Here is a 15136-nt window from a genome sequence, read left to right as displayed (position 1 = left end):
CTCAGTGCTCCTGGTCGCTGCCTCACTGGATTGTTGAGAGGATAAGCGAGGCCCTGGATATTAACAGGCAGCACGAACTGAAGTGGGGGGCACATGAGTGAGTCACATGTTGCAGAAGATTCTGGATTGGGGACCAGGCGCTGATTCTGACTGGGGACCCAGGTGCTGATCTGACAGCTGGGGAGGCTGGGGCCGGAATCCCAGGCAGCGTGAGCAGAGGCACAGTGTTGCCAAGTTCGAAGTGTGGAGTGAGAGGTCAGAACGGTTCACCGTGGGGCCAGTCAGGGTGGGTGAAGGGCGGGTGATGGGGAAAGGTGTTTGGGGCAGATGGGGAGAGGCCTTGAGTGCCAGGCCAAGGGGTTTTGACTGCAGGCAGAGCCATGGTGGAGGTCCATGGGAGGAGGGTGTTAGAAGGACGCCCCTGGACCTGGTGGACTAGTGGTGTTCAGGAGATGCCTCGCCAGCTTGGGAGGTCAGGACACACAGGATTCCAGGAAGCTGAGGAGGAGGCTGCCCGCAGAGGCAATGGGGGAGTTCCAGAGGGGAAGTACATACTAAACCTTTGCTCCTGGAGCTGCACAAGGTCTAGTCAGGGTCTGTGAGATGCTGTGTGTGATTGGGGTGGGGTGAAGTGGTAGGCCGCCTAGTGGAGGGCCTCAGGTCCCAGGACTGAGGAACCCAGGGACTTGGTCCTGAGGGTCATGTTGAGGGGGGGAGTGTGATAAAATTTGAATGGTGCAGAGGTCACACTGGACACAACTGTGAGAAGAGTGTCAGGCCAGTGGGGCAGGAGAACTGGAGGACCAGGATACCAGGGAGAAGGCAGGGCTCAGGTGACTGGAAGGGGCCAGAGCTGGGGCTTGGAGAGTGGTGGGAGGCAGATCACCTTCAGGATGAGGGAGGGACAGAACTTGGTGCCTCTCTGGCTTTGGGGAGTGCGGAAGTCGGGCGGGGTGAGGACAGTTGAGGTTCCAGACTCGTGTGGATGTGAGGGCTTCATCATGATCCTGTCCCAGGAGAAAAGCAGGTGTGTGTGTGTGTGTGTTGGGGGGGTTGTGGGGGGAAATTATGCTTTACTTTTGGATGGGGTGATTGAATTCATTCATTCATTCATTCAACCAGTGCTGCCTCCAGCCCCTACCCTCTCCCCAGGCCTTTGCTAGATTCCAAGGCTAGAACGTTGCTCAGGACAGAGATGACAGGCAGGCGGTGACACAGCCAGTCAGTAAATGAGCAGGAGCACCACAGACCGCAGTCCAAGACGCGAAGGAACTAACTGGTAGCCTGACCAGCCAGCGGGGCCTCACTCCTCACCTGCTTGACCTCTAACACGACCAGCCAAGCGTCAACAATGACGTGTTTATTTGAGTCAAGACCTGAATGGCCAGAAAGGATTTTGTCCCTGTGAGGGGCTGGGAGGAACACCCCAGAGAGGGGAACAGCAAACACGAGGGCCTGGAGGTGAGAGGTTGGCAGGGCGGCACCTAGGTGATGGGGGCCAGTCCACACAGGGCCCAGGGCAAGGAGCGCTGGTGGCGGAGGCAGTTGGGGGGAGGGGTGTATCTGAGTTTTAGTCTATGTGCAGCAAGGAGGGTTTTAGGTCAGGGAGTGACATGATTATCTGGGTTTAAAAAATATGTTTATCCCTTCCCACCCTCTTCCCTCCCTTAAGGGGTAAATTGGTAGTTCGAGATTTGCAGATACAACAACAGTAGCAAAATATATGTATTGCTGCAGTATTCCCACCGTAGAGAAACGGGCAGAGGAGGCAGAGGGGTGGGTGGGAAGGCTGTCACTGAAGCTGGGGTGGCAGTGGCAGTGGGTTGGGGAGATGTGGGAGGTGCTTGCAGACAATGGTCATGAGCTCTGATTCAGGGGTCAGGCGGAAGTAGGTGCTGTCCTGGCTCTCCCAGCCCGCGATGGATGACCTGGGCCCATCACATGACCTCTCTGTGCTTCTGTTTCCTCATCTATAAAGTAAGGATCCTTGTGGCATCTCGTCCTGGGTCCGCTCTGAGAAGTTGGTGCATTTGCGCTGACTGGCCCTATAGGAAGGCTTGATAAATGTTGGTCATTGTCACTATTTCCAGAGATGGGAGTGGGATGGCTTTCATGTACAAAGCCAGTTATTCGGATCTGAAACTCAAGAAAGGGATCTGGGTGGGAGACTCATGGGAAGTTTTCAGGATCCACGTTAAAATTAAGTAAATTTTAATAACATACTTTACTTAACCTGCTATACCCAAAGTATCATTTCTGAATGTAATACACGTAAAAATCACCCAGGAGACAGTCTACACTCATTCGTACTAAGTCCTCAGGATCTGTCGGGTGTCCTGCATTTGACACATCTCCTTTAAGACTGGACTCATGTCAAGCGTTTGAGAGCCACATGTGGGCCGGTGGCTGCTCTTTAGGACAGCATAATTCTAGAGAATCTTTCATTTTAGCCTAATATTACAACTCGTGTCATCTGGGGTTTCATGAAGGTTTTCTGAAGAATACTTCATCAGATCCAACTTAATGTTGCTACATCTAGAGACTTTTTTCCAAGTGTGCCTGGGAATTTGTCGGTGCATTTTCTGGCTTTTAAAATATTGCCCAGTAAAACATTAAAAATTATCTTGTGATCCAAACCAAATATACACTGAGCTTTTTCTGGCCCGCGGGTCTCCAGTTTTCAACGGTTTGAGGGTGGTTTCGGAGACCTACGGTAAGGTGGGCAGCCACGAGCTATGGCTATTTAGATTTAAATTAAGAGAAATTAAGTAATATTTAAAATCCAGGTCCTCAGCCACTAGCCACATTTCAAATGCGCCATAGCCCCACGTGGCTGGTGGCTGTCGCACCAGACAGCGCGCAGATCACAGAAGGTTACCTACAAAGCAGAAAGTTCTTTTTGGCCCGGCTCTGGCCACTCCGGGGTCCTGGGGCTGGGCGTGACAGTAAGGCCGGTTCTCTGCCCTCTGTGCTCCCAGCTGCCCTTGCGGCTGCCCGGCTCTTGTCCCCGCCGCGCGACGACCTGCTCGTGGACACGCGTGGTGCGCGACTAGTTCACCGCGCAGCTGGGGACGAGCTGCGGGCGCCCCGACTGGCCGATAGTCGCACTCGACGCTCCAGCCCTCCACGTGCGCCGCCTGTGGCCGGCTTCCCAGCGCCCGGGCCACCCGCACAAGGTTCCGGACCCGGCCTGTCTGCCCTGCCCCTCTCTAGGTCAACCCTGCAGCCTGGCCGCCGCTTCCCCTCTGCGCGCAGGAGCGTCGCGTCCATCGCGCTTCTTGTGGACACCACCCAGACATTCGCTACTGCTCCTTGCGCCTCAGTTTCCCCACCTGCCCGATGGGAAGAGCCACCCTTGCCCACCTGTGTATCTGGCCAGGTGTGACCTCGGGGCCAGAGGATAATGGCGCTGCCACATCAGAGCCAACGGCTGGCCTCTGGCCCTCGGTCTCCGCATTTGCTGATCGGACAGAAACGACCCTCCTCCCACCCTCTGCCTTGCTGGGCAGGGGATGCCGGCGGGACAGCCGGTGGGAAGAGGACAGATTGGGCGTGCCCATTCCTCATGGGACTTCGGGCAAAGACAGCCTCGCCTGACCTCGTCTACTAATCGATCTCCGTTCCAGAGACCGACGGTTCCCGTCGTGGGTGGGAACGAGGCAGGGGGCAGGAGGTGGGCAGCCTGTGTGGTTCCCGCGCCCTCGTCCCCCTCCCCTCTCCCCCGACAGCTGCTCAAAAAACGCGGATCGTTAGAGCTGCAGGCTCAGGGGCGGCGGAACCTTCATTGCGGCGCGCGCGTTTCCGGCCGGCGCCTTTTCCCAGGGACGCCGCCGCCCCTCGCGCCCCCGCGCCCGCGCCCCCCGCGCCCGCGTCCCCGGCGCCGCCGGCCCGGAGCTCCCGGAAGCCTCGGTCCCGCCGCCGCCGGCTCTCGCGAGGGGAAGACCGGGCTGCTCGGGACCGCTGCCCGGTCCTCCGGACCCGAGAGGCCGCTGCACGGGGTACGGGGGCCGGGATGGAGGGAGGAGCCTGGCTCCGGGACGACGCGAGGCCGGCGGGGCTTGGGGGAGGGGGCTGGGGCACGGCCGGGAACGAGCTCGGGGGATCAGGGCGGCGGGGACAGACTGGAGGGAGTGCGGGAGCGAAGCGGTCGTGAGGGTGTAGCGGGGAAGGGGCAGAGGAGCTCAGGGGCCCTGGGGTACAGAAGGAAGCGGAACAGAGGATAGGGATGGAGAATTAAAGATGCCAGGTGCGCACAGAAAGGAGGGAGAAGGGGGCTTGGCAGAGGTTGTTCGGGAAAGAGACTCCAGAGGCTCTGGTGTGTGTCACGGGGAGTGAGAGGAGGCCCCTGAGGGGTATAGAGAGAAATAGTAAAGAAGTCAGCGGCTTATACTTAGGGACTGGGGAGAGGGAGGGACCCTTGGGTGGGGCTCTTAGCGGGTGGCAAGATTCATGGGCCGTGGGCTACATGGAAATCAGGCAGTTGAGGCGTCCTAGGTGTGCACACCTGAAATTTCGAGGATTGGTTAGATAGTGGGAGAAGATGCTGAAACCTTGAGGTGCTAAGTATAGGCACAGGATAGAGGCGCCCTGTGTGAAAAGTGGGGAATTGGGTTAGTGGGGCTCTGGGGATGTACCTAGAGAGGAAATTAAGAGAGGCGGCGGGCGTATCTTGATATGGGAAGGCTTCCAGGGAACCTAGTGGGGACAGAGATCTAGGAGGGCTTGGAGACCAAAGAAAGAGGCTGCTGCGGTGGTCCTGGCGGGGAGAAGATGCAACCTGAGCTGGGGCTGGGGAGAAGAGGAAGCGACCCATTAAAGAAATTCCGAAGGCAAGGGCCCTGGGTGGGATGAAAGAGGCATGAATACGTGAAGAGGGGAAACACACCTGAGAGTTGACTGGCTGTTGGAGAGTGGGGAGAAGGGAAGCGGCCGGACGATGCCCTTCAGTCTGGCCTAGGGAAGAGGAGGACCCCAGAGAAAGGCCAATTGGAGCTGGGCGATGCTGAGCTCAGCTGTAGGAGCCTCCGAAGCTGCTTGATGGAAGTAGAGCGGGCTGGCCTGGAAGCAGTCTGTTTTCTGTAGGGGACGCAGGTCAGTGGTACAGGGGGGATAATAAGAGTGAGAATGGGGACACCTTCCCTAGGAAGGGGTGATTTTAACTTCTGTCCCCTTCCGTCGCTCCCAGCTGCCGCTCCAGATGCTGCTGCTGCCGCCGCGGCCACCCCACCCTCGGTCCTCCTCCCCGGAGGCCATGGACCCACCGCCCCCCAAGGCTCCCCCTTTCCCCAAGACGGAAGGCCCTTCCTCCACTCCTTCCTCAGCCGCAGGGCCCCGACCCCCGCGGCTGGGACGCCACCTGCTCATCGACGCCAACGGGGTTCCCTACACGTATACGGTGCAGTTGGAGGAGGAGCCCCGGGGTCCGCCCCAGCGCGAGGCACCGCCGGGAGAGCCGGGCCCTCGCAAGGGCTACAGCTGCCCGGAGTGCGCCCGTGTCTTTGCCAGCCCTCTGCGGCTGCAGAGCCACCGCGTGTCGCACTCGGACCTCAAGCCCTTCACGTGCGGCGCCTGCGGCAAGGCCTTCAAGCGCTCCAGCCACCTGTCGCGGCACCGTGCCACGCACCGTGCCCGTGCCGGCCCGCCGCACACCTGCCCGCTCTGCCCACGCCGCTTCCAGGACGCCGCGGAGCTGGCGCAGCACGTGCGCCTCCACTAAGTTCCAGACCCGGCCGGTGCTACCCTGCCCCTCTCTGGGCCACCAAGGCTGACCCACACAGCGTCACCCCCCCACCCCACCCCCACACACTCCCTTGCTCAGCTGAGGTTTCTGCCTTGCACTGGGCCTCAGTTTCCCCAACTATCTAGAGGGAGAAGCATTCCTTCCTTTCCTTCCTCTCTAGCTGTGTGATACAGACCAAGTCGTTGCCCCTTCCTGGGCCTAGGAGCCAGTCGGAACCCAGTTCCAGCCCAGCTGTGCTGTGCGAGCCTTTGTAAGTGGCGTAACGTCTCTGAGCCCTGGTTTTCCGCTTCGAAGCGGTGAACGGTTGTCTGCGTGGAAGATTTGACAAAAGAGCACAGCACGGTCTGGTTTATTTCTGTATCTCCCCCTTGCGCCCACTACCCTCACCCTCTACTCAATAAACATTCCGCACTCCATTTTAGGGCTCTTATTTGCGTACGGGGGCGAAGGGCAAAGCAGCGGAGTTGGGGGTGGAAACTGGACCATTGGCGCCTCGGAACCTTCTTCTCGGCGTGTGTTTCTGGCCGGAGCCGTTTCCCGAGGGCCCAGGCGCCCCGCCCCCACCACCCTCCCCTGGACCCTCTCCTCTGTCCCCTGGCCCTCTCTTCACTTACCCGACGCCGCCAGCTCCTGGGGGACACCCAGACGTTCCCCCAACCCGCCGCCAGCTGCAACCACGGGGGTAGCCCGGGGCCGTTCCGGAGTCGCCCGGACCCGACAGGCTGCAGCACCGGGTACGGGGGCCGGGAGGCGGGAGGGAGCCGGAGCGGGCCGTGCAGAGGGGCGGGGCCGGGAGAGCGGGTACCTGAGGCGCCGGGCGCGGAGGGGCTGTTCTGAGGGCTCGGAGAGGGCGCTACCGAGAACTCGCGTAGAGGGGCTCGGAGGCCGGGGCCGCGGACCGGGGGTGGAACCCTAGAGAGCGCTGGGACACTAAAAGAACTGGGGTAGGGGGAGGTGGGTGGGCGTGGACTGGAGAGAACCTGCTGGTAGCCAGGCGAGGGGAGGGGGCACGGAGGTGTTCCAAGGGGTGACTAGCGGCCGTATTAGGACATGGGGGTCCTAATGTGGCAGCCCATTTGGGAAGGCTTGAGCAATATAGAGGGGGTACAAAATGTAGGCTGGACGGACGCCCAAACCGGGGTCAGTGGCGTCGATGCGGGAGAGACCTGGAGAGCTATCGGGTGGGCTCTAGAGACGCTCTGCCGAGTGGCCAGAGTAGAGGGGCAACCCACGAGCCGAGGAGGGCACAAAGAGGGAAGGTAGAGCGAGGTCCTGGTCTTGCTTAGAGGGGTACAGAGACCCCGCGCCTCATTGGGTGGTGGAACAGAGGATAGGAGAAGTTCTCCAAGGAGAGAGCCCCTGGGAACCTTACAGAGGGCTACAGAGTCCAGGGTAGGACTGGAAAAGAGAAGGAGGACAGGGGATGCAGTTCTGAGCAGGGTACATAGAGGAGAAAGAACAGTGCCCATGAGGCTGAGCTTCCCTCCTCTATGTAACCTTCTCATCCTCTCTCCCATCCTCCAGGCCTCAGCCACCCCTCCGGATGCTGGTGCCGCCAGCCCCCTGCCCCCAGTCCCTGGCGCTTCCCTCTGCTGAGGTCATGGAGGCCCCTCCCCCTCGGACAGGCCGGTCCCCAGAACCCGGACCTTCCTCTTCCACAGGATCTCCCCAGACTTCATCCCCTTCGAGGCCCAGGCACTACCTGCTCATTGATACCCAGGGCGTCCCGTACACCGTGCTGGTGGACGACGATTCTCAGAGGGAGTCCGGGCCCGATGGGGCTTCGGCTCAGAAAAAGTGCTACAGCTGTCCCGTCTGCTCCCGGGTCTTCGAGTACATGTCGTACCTTCAGCGACACAGCATCACCCACTCGGAGGTGAAGCCCTTTGAATGCGACACTTGCGGGAAGTCATTCAAGCGGGCCAGTCACCTGGCGCGGCACCACTCCATTCACCGGGCGGGTGGCGGGCGGCCCCACGGCTGCCCGCTCTGCCCTCGCCGCTTCCGAGAGGCAGGTGAGCTGGCCCAGCACAGCCGGGTCCACTCCGGGGAGCGCCCGTTTCAGTGCCCGCACTGCCCACGTCGATTTATGGAGCAGAACACGCTGCAGAAGCACACTCGGTGGAAGCATCCGTGAGCCAGGCTGCAGGGTACCCCAGGTACCATGGGCTTCTGGGGGGAGCATGGACTGCTGTTGCACTCAGACACCCTGCGAGCACCAGAGGCTGGGCTGCGGGGCCCTGGAGACAGACACAGACCCATCGAGCCGAGTCCTAGACCGACCCGAAGGAGGAGCCCACCAGTAATCTTCGGGTCCTCTGTGTTCTGGAGATAAGGTGGGAAAGAGACCTCACATTAACAGAGTGGCGTCCCCTAGCCTCAGAGACATCAGCTATTCCCTGGCTGAGCCCTGACTGGAGGGGTGGAGGTCAGAGTGCTATGTGTTGAAATTCTCTGGCTTGCAAGCCATGGTTGGGGGGCCATGAGGAATCTGCACCTTCTTCCAGAGGTTTCCCTGTGATGTTGAGGGAAGGGGCGGGGCCCCAGACCTGCCCTCTACTCCCCAGCCAGGGCCTGAGACTGGACATCCAATAAATACATTTTCCACTTTGAGCAGGTGAGGTTTGTTTTGGGGGACTGTGTCTCTGCAGAGAGACAGCCTCCATTTGGGACTTGGCTCGCCTGGCTGGGGAATGAGAAGACTGGCCTGCACTGGGGTTAGTCCAAGCTTACTCCTGACCACCTGTGTCATCTAGGCAGAGTGTTTTTAAACTTTTCTTTCTTTTTTTAAACCATGATCCATTGTAAGAAACACGTTTTGTATGGCATCCCAGTATACCGATACACAAAACATGCGAAACAAAAGTTTAACAATAGTTATCTCTGCCATGTGTAGGCCTCAATTTTTTTCCATCTTTTTTTTTTGAAACTGCCGATTCCAGATTTCATTCAACTATACGAAATTCTCTGCACGTGAACCTGTAATTTGAAAAAACCGATCTAGGGCAGTGCCTCCCCCTGGACAGTTTTGACCCAGGCTGGATTTATTCGTAATGTGAAGTGGGTAGGAGTGTGGCCACAGCTTTCTAGGTGGCGCAGACACTTAGGTTTTCCCACTGCACGGTTGACGCATTGCTCTCCTAAGGGCTGGCAAAAATTCCAGAGCGCGGATGTTACTGGGAGAAGAAAGGGCAGGTGGAGCTGGGCCCAGCGCTGCATAAACATCTGCCCTCTTAATGAATTTTCCTTGCGCGGCCGTTTTGTGCCAGGCGTTGTGCGGAGTCTCATTTCTTCTTCCGACCTCTTTTTCGGCGGAAGAACAGATCCGCTGTCTCTACTCCCACCGTCTGACTTCGGATAACCCCAACAGTACCCATCTGGAGCCTGACTACGGTCAGGCGCTGGGTTGAGCGTTTTGAGTGTGTCACATCATTGTATCCTCACGACGAACCTAAAAGGGATTATAATCTCGCTGCTTTACAGGTGAGTAGACTTGAGGCTGCGGAGGAGAAGCGGCCAGGGCTGGGATCTAGGTCTCAGTGTTCCCAAGCCAGTTCTTATTCACTAACACTGGGGTGACGGTGCCGAGGTGGGGAGGATTGTGGTGGGGTTCTAGGTCTCTGTGTCCACGGAGGGGTAACTCATTCCCCCACGATCCTGGGAACCGAGGCTGCGCTGATGCTCTGTGGGAGATGAAGGAGGTCCACACTGGCCAGGTCCCAGGGTATCGCCTAAGGCGATTCTCCCAGTGCTTCAACTTTCCTGGCAGTTTCCTACATTACCCCGCTTCTCCCGGGCCGATTCAGCGTACCGTCACTCACACGGGGGACCCCCGGAGCCGCCAGCTCTCCAAGAATTGGGAATTTCGCGATGTTCCCTGCCCAGGCTTTGCGGAGGGCGGGGGAGTGGTGCAAGGGGCCATCGCGCAAGTGCGGCTCCGGTCTCCACCGCAAACGGCGGGCCTCACCTGGGGCCGGAGATTCCCGGAGAAGGCACGCCAATAGGCGGACCTGGCCGTCCTGGCGTCCCGGCCCTCCCGGTCGCCCGGCTCGGAGACTCGCCGCCCCTGCCGACCCGCCTGCGGGTGGGTGGTCGCTTTCCTCCGCTCCCCGTTTCTCTTTGCAGACGCTCCCCGGCGCTGGGAATGGGCGCCGCCGCGGCCGTCGGTCCCCGGGCCAGAGTCCACGCGCGGGTGGGTGAGCACGGGGCCCCGGCCACTCCGACCCCGGGCACCTGCGGGCCGTAGGGGTGGTGGTGGCCGCGTCGCCACGAACGGCCCGATGCCTCCCCCGCTGGGACTACTTGCCTCCATCGCTTCCAGTCCCACCCGCGGGACAATGGGCGGGGGCGGGGGGCTCATCTCCACGCATGACCTTCCCCGCATTGCGCACGCGCCCAGCCTCTCTAGGGGGCACAGGCCCTGCTCGCCCACGCGAGTGCGGGGGAGGGGCGTGAAGTGTCCCCGGTGGGGGGAGGCGCTGCGTGTGGTCTAGATCCCCACCCTACGCCTGGAAGTTGGGGCACAATCTCCCTCCCCCGCACCTCTCACTTCTTTTGGCCCCGAGGCGACCTGTGATGAGGGGCCGTCCTGTGATGAGGGTCCGTCCCATTTAGGCCAGGATGTCCCCGCTCTGTCGACACCCCCGGGAACCCAGCTCCTTCCTCCTCCAGCTCTCTCGTTGTCTAGGAGTCTAGGAGTTCATAACCCCAGGCGTCCTCCCTCAGTCCTGAGGGATCTGGGTCCCCTCCTCCCTCAGACCGGTAGCCTTGGCCCTCAGCACCTCCCTCCCCCAACCCAGTCGTGAGAAGTTGTGCCCCAGCTCCCCCGCGATGTCCCAGTGGGGTCCATCTGTGGCTGCTGTTTCTGTCCAGTGCCCCTGAGGCGCTCAGCTGCTGGGGTCTGCAGGAGGCCACACCATGAATGACCGAAACAGCCGGAGGAGAACAGGTGAGGAAGCCAGGACCCTGCTTTTACCCTTGCTCCAACTGCTGCTTGATTGAGGGCTGGTCCAAGGTGCCCAAGGACTCCCCTGGGGTGACACTGGCCTCTGTTCTCCAGTGAAGAAGGACAATGAGACCTTTGAGATTTCCATCCCCTTCGATGAGACGCCCCACCTAGACCCACAGATCTTTTACAGTCTGAGCCCCTCTCGGGGAAACTTCGAGGGTGAGTTGATGGGGTGGGGGCATCGAGTCCGGTGGGGTATGGGGCCCTTAAGGCCTGGGGGTGACCAGGGTCCCCTGCTGTCCCTAGAGCCTCCGGAGCCTGCATCCCCGACCGTGGCCCTGATGAACGGTGTCAGGGCCCAGCTGCACATGGCCCTGGAGAGGAATTCCTGGCTGCAGAAGCGCATTGAGGACTTGGAGGAGGAGAGGGACTTCCTGAGGTGTCAGCTGGACAAATTCATCTCCTCCGCCCGCATGGATGCAGGTGAGGGGGCGAGTTCCTTCCCCATCTCACTCCTGGGTACCCGCACCGGGCCTTCCTCAGGGACACAGGGCCCTTCTCACCCACATTCATCTTTGATGGCTCAGGGGGACCTGGCATCTTTGCCCTCTCCTTGGAATGAACGGTGGAGTCTCTGGGACGCCAAGCCCAGCTTCCTTCCTGCTTGAGTTTATCTGCTAATGGGCAGGACTCTGTTCCCTGCTTGTCCATGTATTTTGAACAGTACCCCATTCCCCTTCCCCAGAAAGGGCTTTCCTTTGTCAAATCTTGTTTGTGTTTTGGAGGAACCAGCCTCTACTCTCTGCTTCGTGGCATTCAGTCCCTGGCTTGGCTCCTTCGAAAACTTCTGCTTCTCTGTGAATTCAGTTGAGAGTCTGGGCTAGGGGCCTGCATTTTTTTCAACACCGATGATATTGGGGACCCCTCTGCTCTGGAGCTGCCTCTAGCCTGGGTTGCTGGGACCTACCACTGTCTCCCCATGCTGATGGGAACCTACCTAGGATGGTCAGGCCCAGGGGCCTCTGGACTTTATCAGCAGGAACCCCAACACTGGACCCCCCCAACCCACCTTTTGGAAGGCCCTGCATCAGAGCCTCAGCTGCTCCCTCTGTCTGGGTGAAGGTGGGTGCCTGCCTTTACCAGTGCACCAGACCCAGGGCCTGAGGTTGCTCTCAGGGTTTGAACCCCCTATCCCAATCTGGAGACCCCACTGGGTCCCCAGAAAACCCCTCCTCCACTGTGGGAACCCCAGTAAGTTTCAGACTCTCCAGAAATCCCCTTCCCCAAACCTCTTGCCACCCAGTTTAGGGGTCAGCGGAGCATCTTCAGCCCCTGCCCCACTCAGTGGCCTCTGTCCCCAGATCCTAGCTGATTGTACAGTATTCAGCTGGTAAGGAGCTCAGCATCTACTTAGCACTTTCTGTCCCTCTGTTTCCTTGGGGATCTCTGTGATGGGATGCCTGTCCCCACCTTGCAGACAGACCTCTTGCCTCCTCCTCCTTCCTGTTCCTGCAGTTCATGCATGCTCCTGTCTCTTCTCACCTCTCTCCAGAGGACCACTGCCGGGTAAAGCCTGGGCTCCGGAGGGTTGAGGGGGACGGCCGAGGTGGGGCTGGGGGTGAGGCCTCAGACCCGGAGTCGGCTGCCTCCTCGCTCAGTGGAGCGTCTGAAGAAGGCAGTAACATCGAGAGGAAGAGGCAGAAGCAGAAAGGAGGCACCGGCCGGCGGCGATTCTCGAAGCCCAAGGCCCGGGAGAGGCAGCGGGGTGAGCAAGGCACAGAGGGTGGGGGCTCCAGCAGGGGCCTGGGGTAGGGACTTGCAGGGGTGACCTCCAAAGAGATCCCCGTCTCTCCCCAAGCCTCGGTCTCCACACCCCATCTGCAAACAGGCCAGACCTGCTTGTCTGTAGCAGCCTCCATGTGTGGTCCTGGTTTACAGCCTCTACATTTTGGTTCACCCTCATTGCCTCCCCCTCCCCTTTTCCAGTTGGTTCTCCTGGTCTTCCTGTACTGGGCTCCTCTCTGCTCCTTGCCTGTCTTTGCCCTCCTTGTGCTCATCTTCCTTCTTTATCCCCAGTGGCTGCTGTCCCTTTCTGTCCCACTCCTCCCTCTCTGTCGCCTCACCGCGTCTCTCTCTGCCCCCGTGTCTCTCCCTTCCCCGGGGCCCCGCAGTGAAGGACGCCGACGGGGTGCTCTGCCGCTACAAGAAGATCCTGGGCACCTTCCAGAAGCTGAAGAGTATGTCTCGGGCCTTCGAGCACCACCGCGTGGACCGCAACACGGTGGCGCTGACCACGCCCATCGCAGAGCTGCTCATCGTGGCCCCCGAGAAGCTGGCGGAGGTGGGCGAGTTTGACCCTTCCAAGGAGCGTCTGCTGGAGTACTCTCGCCGCTGCTTCCTGGCCCTGGACGATGAGACCCTCAAAAAGGTGCAGGCCCTCAAAAAGAGCAAGCTGCTGCTTCCCATAACTTACCGCTTCAAGCGGTGATCCCGCCCCGGCCCTGGTCCGGGACACGCCCTCCGGCCCCCAACTCCCTCCCCCTCCACCCGCCTGGCACCTGGTACCCCGAGCAAGCAAGCAAGCAAGCGCGTTCAAGAGTGGTGCACCCCTCACGAGGGTATGGGGTAGAGTGGGTGGCTTGTTTCTGCGTGTGCCTCGCTCCCTCCCCTCCTGCGGACCGCCACTCCCACCCTAGGTACTCTGTGTATAGATTTGCCTTCCTTGCCTTCCCCATTCCTAGCATCTTCTCTTTCCTCAGCATTCCCTGGGTTGAGGGGTGGATAGATCCTGACTTTGCCAGGCTCCCAAGAACTACTGTCCAGGGGCTGGTTTCTACCCTTTCTTCAACACTGGCACCCCCCCCTCCCACTTGAGCAGCACCATCCTGTCCTCACTGGGTCCTTCCTCCTGGGAAAACTGCGGGACTTTGCCGGCAGGGGCACTGTACATCCGCCCCCAGCCCCGTAGAGAGGCTGGCCCACCTGCCCGCCCTGCAAGGAGCTCCCCACCCGCATTCCGGGACCGCCCCAAGTCCAAGTGAGATAGAGAATTATTCAGAGAATTTAAATTAAAAAGAGACGATAAAATTTGGAATAAACTAGACCCTGGCCTGTTCCTGAGAGGGGTGGCCGTTGCCACGGAGACGATGACGGAGGCCTTAGTGGGTTCCGGGAAGCGGACGGTCATGCGGGAAACGGGGAGGTTGGGGAAGACAGGGTGTAATTAGTCTCCCGTAGGTAAGGGTGGAAGGGGGAGAAGCTGTGCTCTGGGAAGCTTGGAGGGGCAGAGCTCCGGAAAAGAGGCGTGAACACTACTCGCTGGGCTACTTGGACTAGAGGCATGGCGGCAGGAGGCGAGACTCAATGACCTCTGGCGAAGGCGGCCATCGTGGGGAGCGAGGCATCCCTGGGCAAAGGCATCCTCTTGCCCGCCAGGAGGCGATAATGCGAGCTTATTTGCCTCCTGGAAGCGCCAGCTACGTCGTCTTCTGCGCCTGCGCGGCGGGAGAAAGGGGGGGCGGCGACGCTCCTGTGAGGTTGCCGCGGCAACCAGGAAAGGGCGGACTTGCTTAACGGTTGGGAATGCAGTACCTTCCCGGGACGAGGAGAGAGTCTCGCGCACGCGCGCTGTGGCTCTAGAACCCGTCCATCTCCCGGAGCAGTAAGAAACCTCGTCGCACATCGGCCTCTACGCAGGCGCAGAAACCCATCTCGCTTCCCTCACCTTTCACCCTGCGCAGGCGCACAGAGCCGCACTGGCAACCTCCGCAGCGGCCGCGCGCACCCTTCATCCCGCTGGCTGCTTTTGTTTCTCGCAACCTTCTTAGGCCCTCCGCAAGATCAGCCCTTCTTCTTCTCCCCTTTCCCCACCCGGAGAGCCCGGTGCCGAAAGCCGGGACCCTGCCCCTCTTCTGTTTCCCTTCCCCTAACCCACCTCGCCTCCGTTCTCCCTCCCTTTTCGGTTCCCGAAGCCGGAAGGAGCCGAAGCGCTGACGGAAAAAGCCGAAGCTGTTTCCAGTGAGCGAGGCCTTTCCGAAGCAGCGGCGGAGGGAACCGAAGCTCTCCGAGAGGGGAGGAGTGTGCTATTGGAATCTCCGGAAAGAGCCGAAGTTTGGAAACGAGCTTAATCTCTGGCTGGGTCCGAAGGTGAGCGCCGGAAACCTTCGGAAAGTGCCGAAGTCCGGGACGGTTAGGATTGTCGGAAGTAGCCGATTGCTTGGACAAGGCTGGTGGAGAAGAGCGGGGAGAGTCTGCGGAAGACACCAAAGACTGGGACGATTTGAATTTTCTGAAGAAGTCGAATTCTTGGTAGGGGGGCGGTGCTGGGCGCAGAGGAACGCAAGGACCTACGGAAACACCCGAAGCTTGAAGAGCTAGTATCCGAAAAGTTACGAAAACCTGGGAAGCCGGCGAAATCCTCGCTTCGGGTGTTTTCGGAAGCAGCCGAA

At 59.9% G+C, this 15136-nt stretch overlaps 3 protein-coding genes and 1 long non-coding RNA gene across 12 annotated transcripts; 3 read left to right on the top strand and 1 right to left on the bottom strand.

The window, feature by feature from the left end:
* Positions 1-1052: 1052 nt before the first annotated feature.
* Positions 1053-6156, top strand: ZNF580 (zinc finger protein 580). Its single transcript, XM_032487601.1, is given in 5 exon segments — positions 1053-3831; positions 3834-3893; positions 3896-3946; positions 3949-3998; positions 5186-6156. Coding segments are annotated over 5 exon segments (1011 nt in total). The 5' UTR covers positions 1053-3512; the 3' UTR covers positions 5717-6156.
* Positions 6157-6286: 130 nt separating this feature from the next.
* On the top strand, positions 6287-8353 carry ZNF581 (zinc finger protein 581). 3 transcript variants are annotated; one of them, XM_032487616.1, is made up of 2 exons: positions 6287-6474; positions 7265-8353. In XM_032487616.1, the coding sequence occupies exon 2, from the start codon at positions 7284-7286 to the stop codon at positions 7875-7877; it is 594 nt and encodes a 197-aa protein (XP_032343507.1). In that variant the 5' UTR covers positions 6287-6474; positions 7265-7283; the 3' UTR covers positions 7878-8353. The 3 variants fall into 3 exon arrangements, with proteins under 3 accessions (XP_032343507.1, XP_032343508.1, XP_006195800.2); XM_032487617.1 differs by lacking the exon at positions 6287-6474 and adding an exon at positions 6497-6541; XM_006195738.3 differs by lacking the exon at positions 6287-6474 and adding an exon at positions 6551-6684.
* Positions 7898-13789, top strand: CCDC106 (coiled-coil domain containing 106). Of its 7 annotated transcripts, none has more exons than XM_032487604.1 (7): positions 7898-8076; positions 9064-9932; positions 10613-10688; positions 10800-10907; positions 10995-11171; positions 12241-12453; positions 12860-13789. In XM_032487604.1, exons 3-7 carry the CDS (start codon positions 10658-10660, stop codon positions 13174-13176), a joined length of 846 nt encoding a protein of 281 aa, XP_032343495.1. In that variant the 5' UTR covers positions 7898-8076; positions 9064-9932; positions 10613-10657; the 3' UTR covers positions 13177-13789. The 7 variants fall into 7 exon arrangements, with proteins under 7 accessions (XP_032343495.1, XP_032343497.1, XP_032343500.1 ...); XM_032487606.1 differs by lacking the exon at positions 7898-8076 and having other exon boundaries at positions 8492-9223; positions 9866-9932; XM_032487609.1 differs by lacking the exon at positions 7898-8076 and having other exon boundaries at positions 8492-9223; positions 9866-9936.
* Positions 13734-14414, bottom strand: LOC116665992. The gene is made up of 2 exons (XR_004322841.1): positions 14280-14414; positions 13734-14182 (listed from the first exon to the last, which is right to left on the bottom strand). It is a non-coding gene; the product is annotated as an uncharacterized LOC116665992 (long non-coding RNA).
* Between the last annotated feature and the right edge of the window lie 722 nt (positions 14415-15136).

This window comes from Camelus ferus, chromosome 9 (assembly GCF_009834535.1).
Source record: "Camelus ferus isolate YT-003-E chromosome 9, BCGSAC_Cfer_1.0, whole genome shotgun sequence".
In the NCBI taxonomy this organism is placed as follows: Eukaryota; Metazoa; Chordata; class Mammalia; order Artiodactyla; family Camelidae; genus Camelus; species Camelus ferus.
The sequence above is the reverse complement of the archived record's forward strand: the minus strand, read 5'-3'. Positions and strand labels throughout refer to the sequence as shown.

What these genes read in the sequence shown, in the direction of transcription:
- ZNF581 (XM_032487616.1), top strand. Translation starts at nt 7,284, where the DNA reads ATGCTGGTGCCGCCAGCCCCCTGCCCCCAGTCCCTGGCGCTTCCCTCT.
- CCDC106 (XM_032487604.1), top strand. Translation starts at nt 10,658, where the DNA reads ATGAATGACCGAAACAGCCGGAGGAGAACAG. An exon ending in AAACAGCCGGAGGAGAACAG is followed by an intron (nt 10,689 to 10,799) that starts GTGAGGAAGCCA and finishes TCTGTTCTCCAG; the next exon opens with TGAAGAAGGACAATGAGACC. An exon ending in CTCTCGGGGAAACTTCGAGG is followed by an intron (nt 10,908 to 10,994) that starts GTGAGTTGATGG and finishes TGCTGTCCCTAG; the next exon opens with AGCCTCCGGAGCCTGCATCC.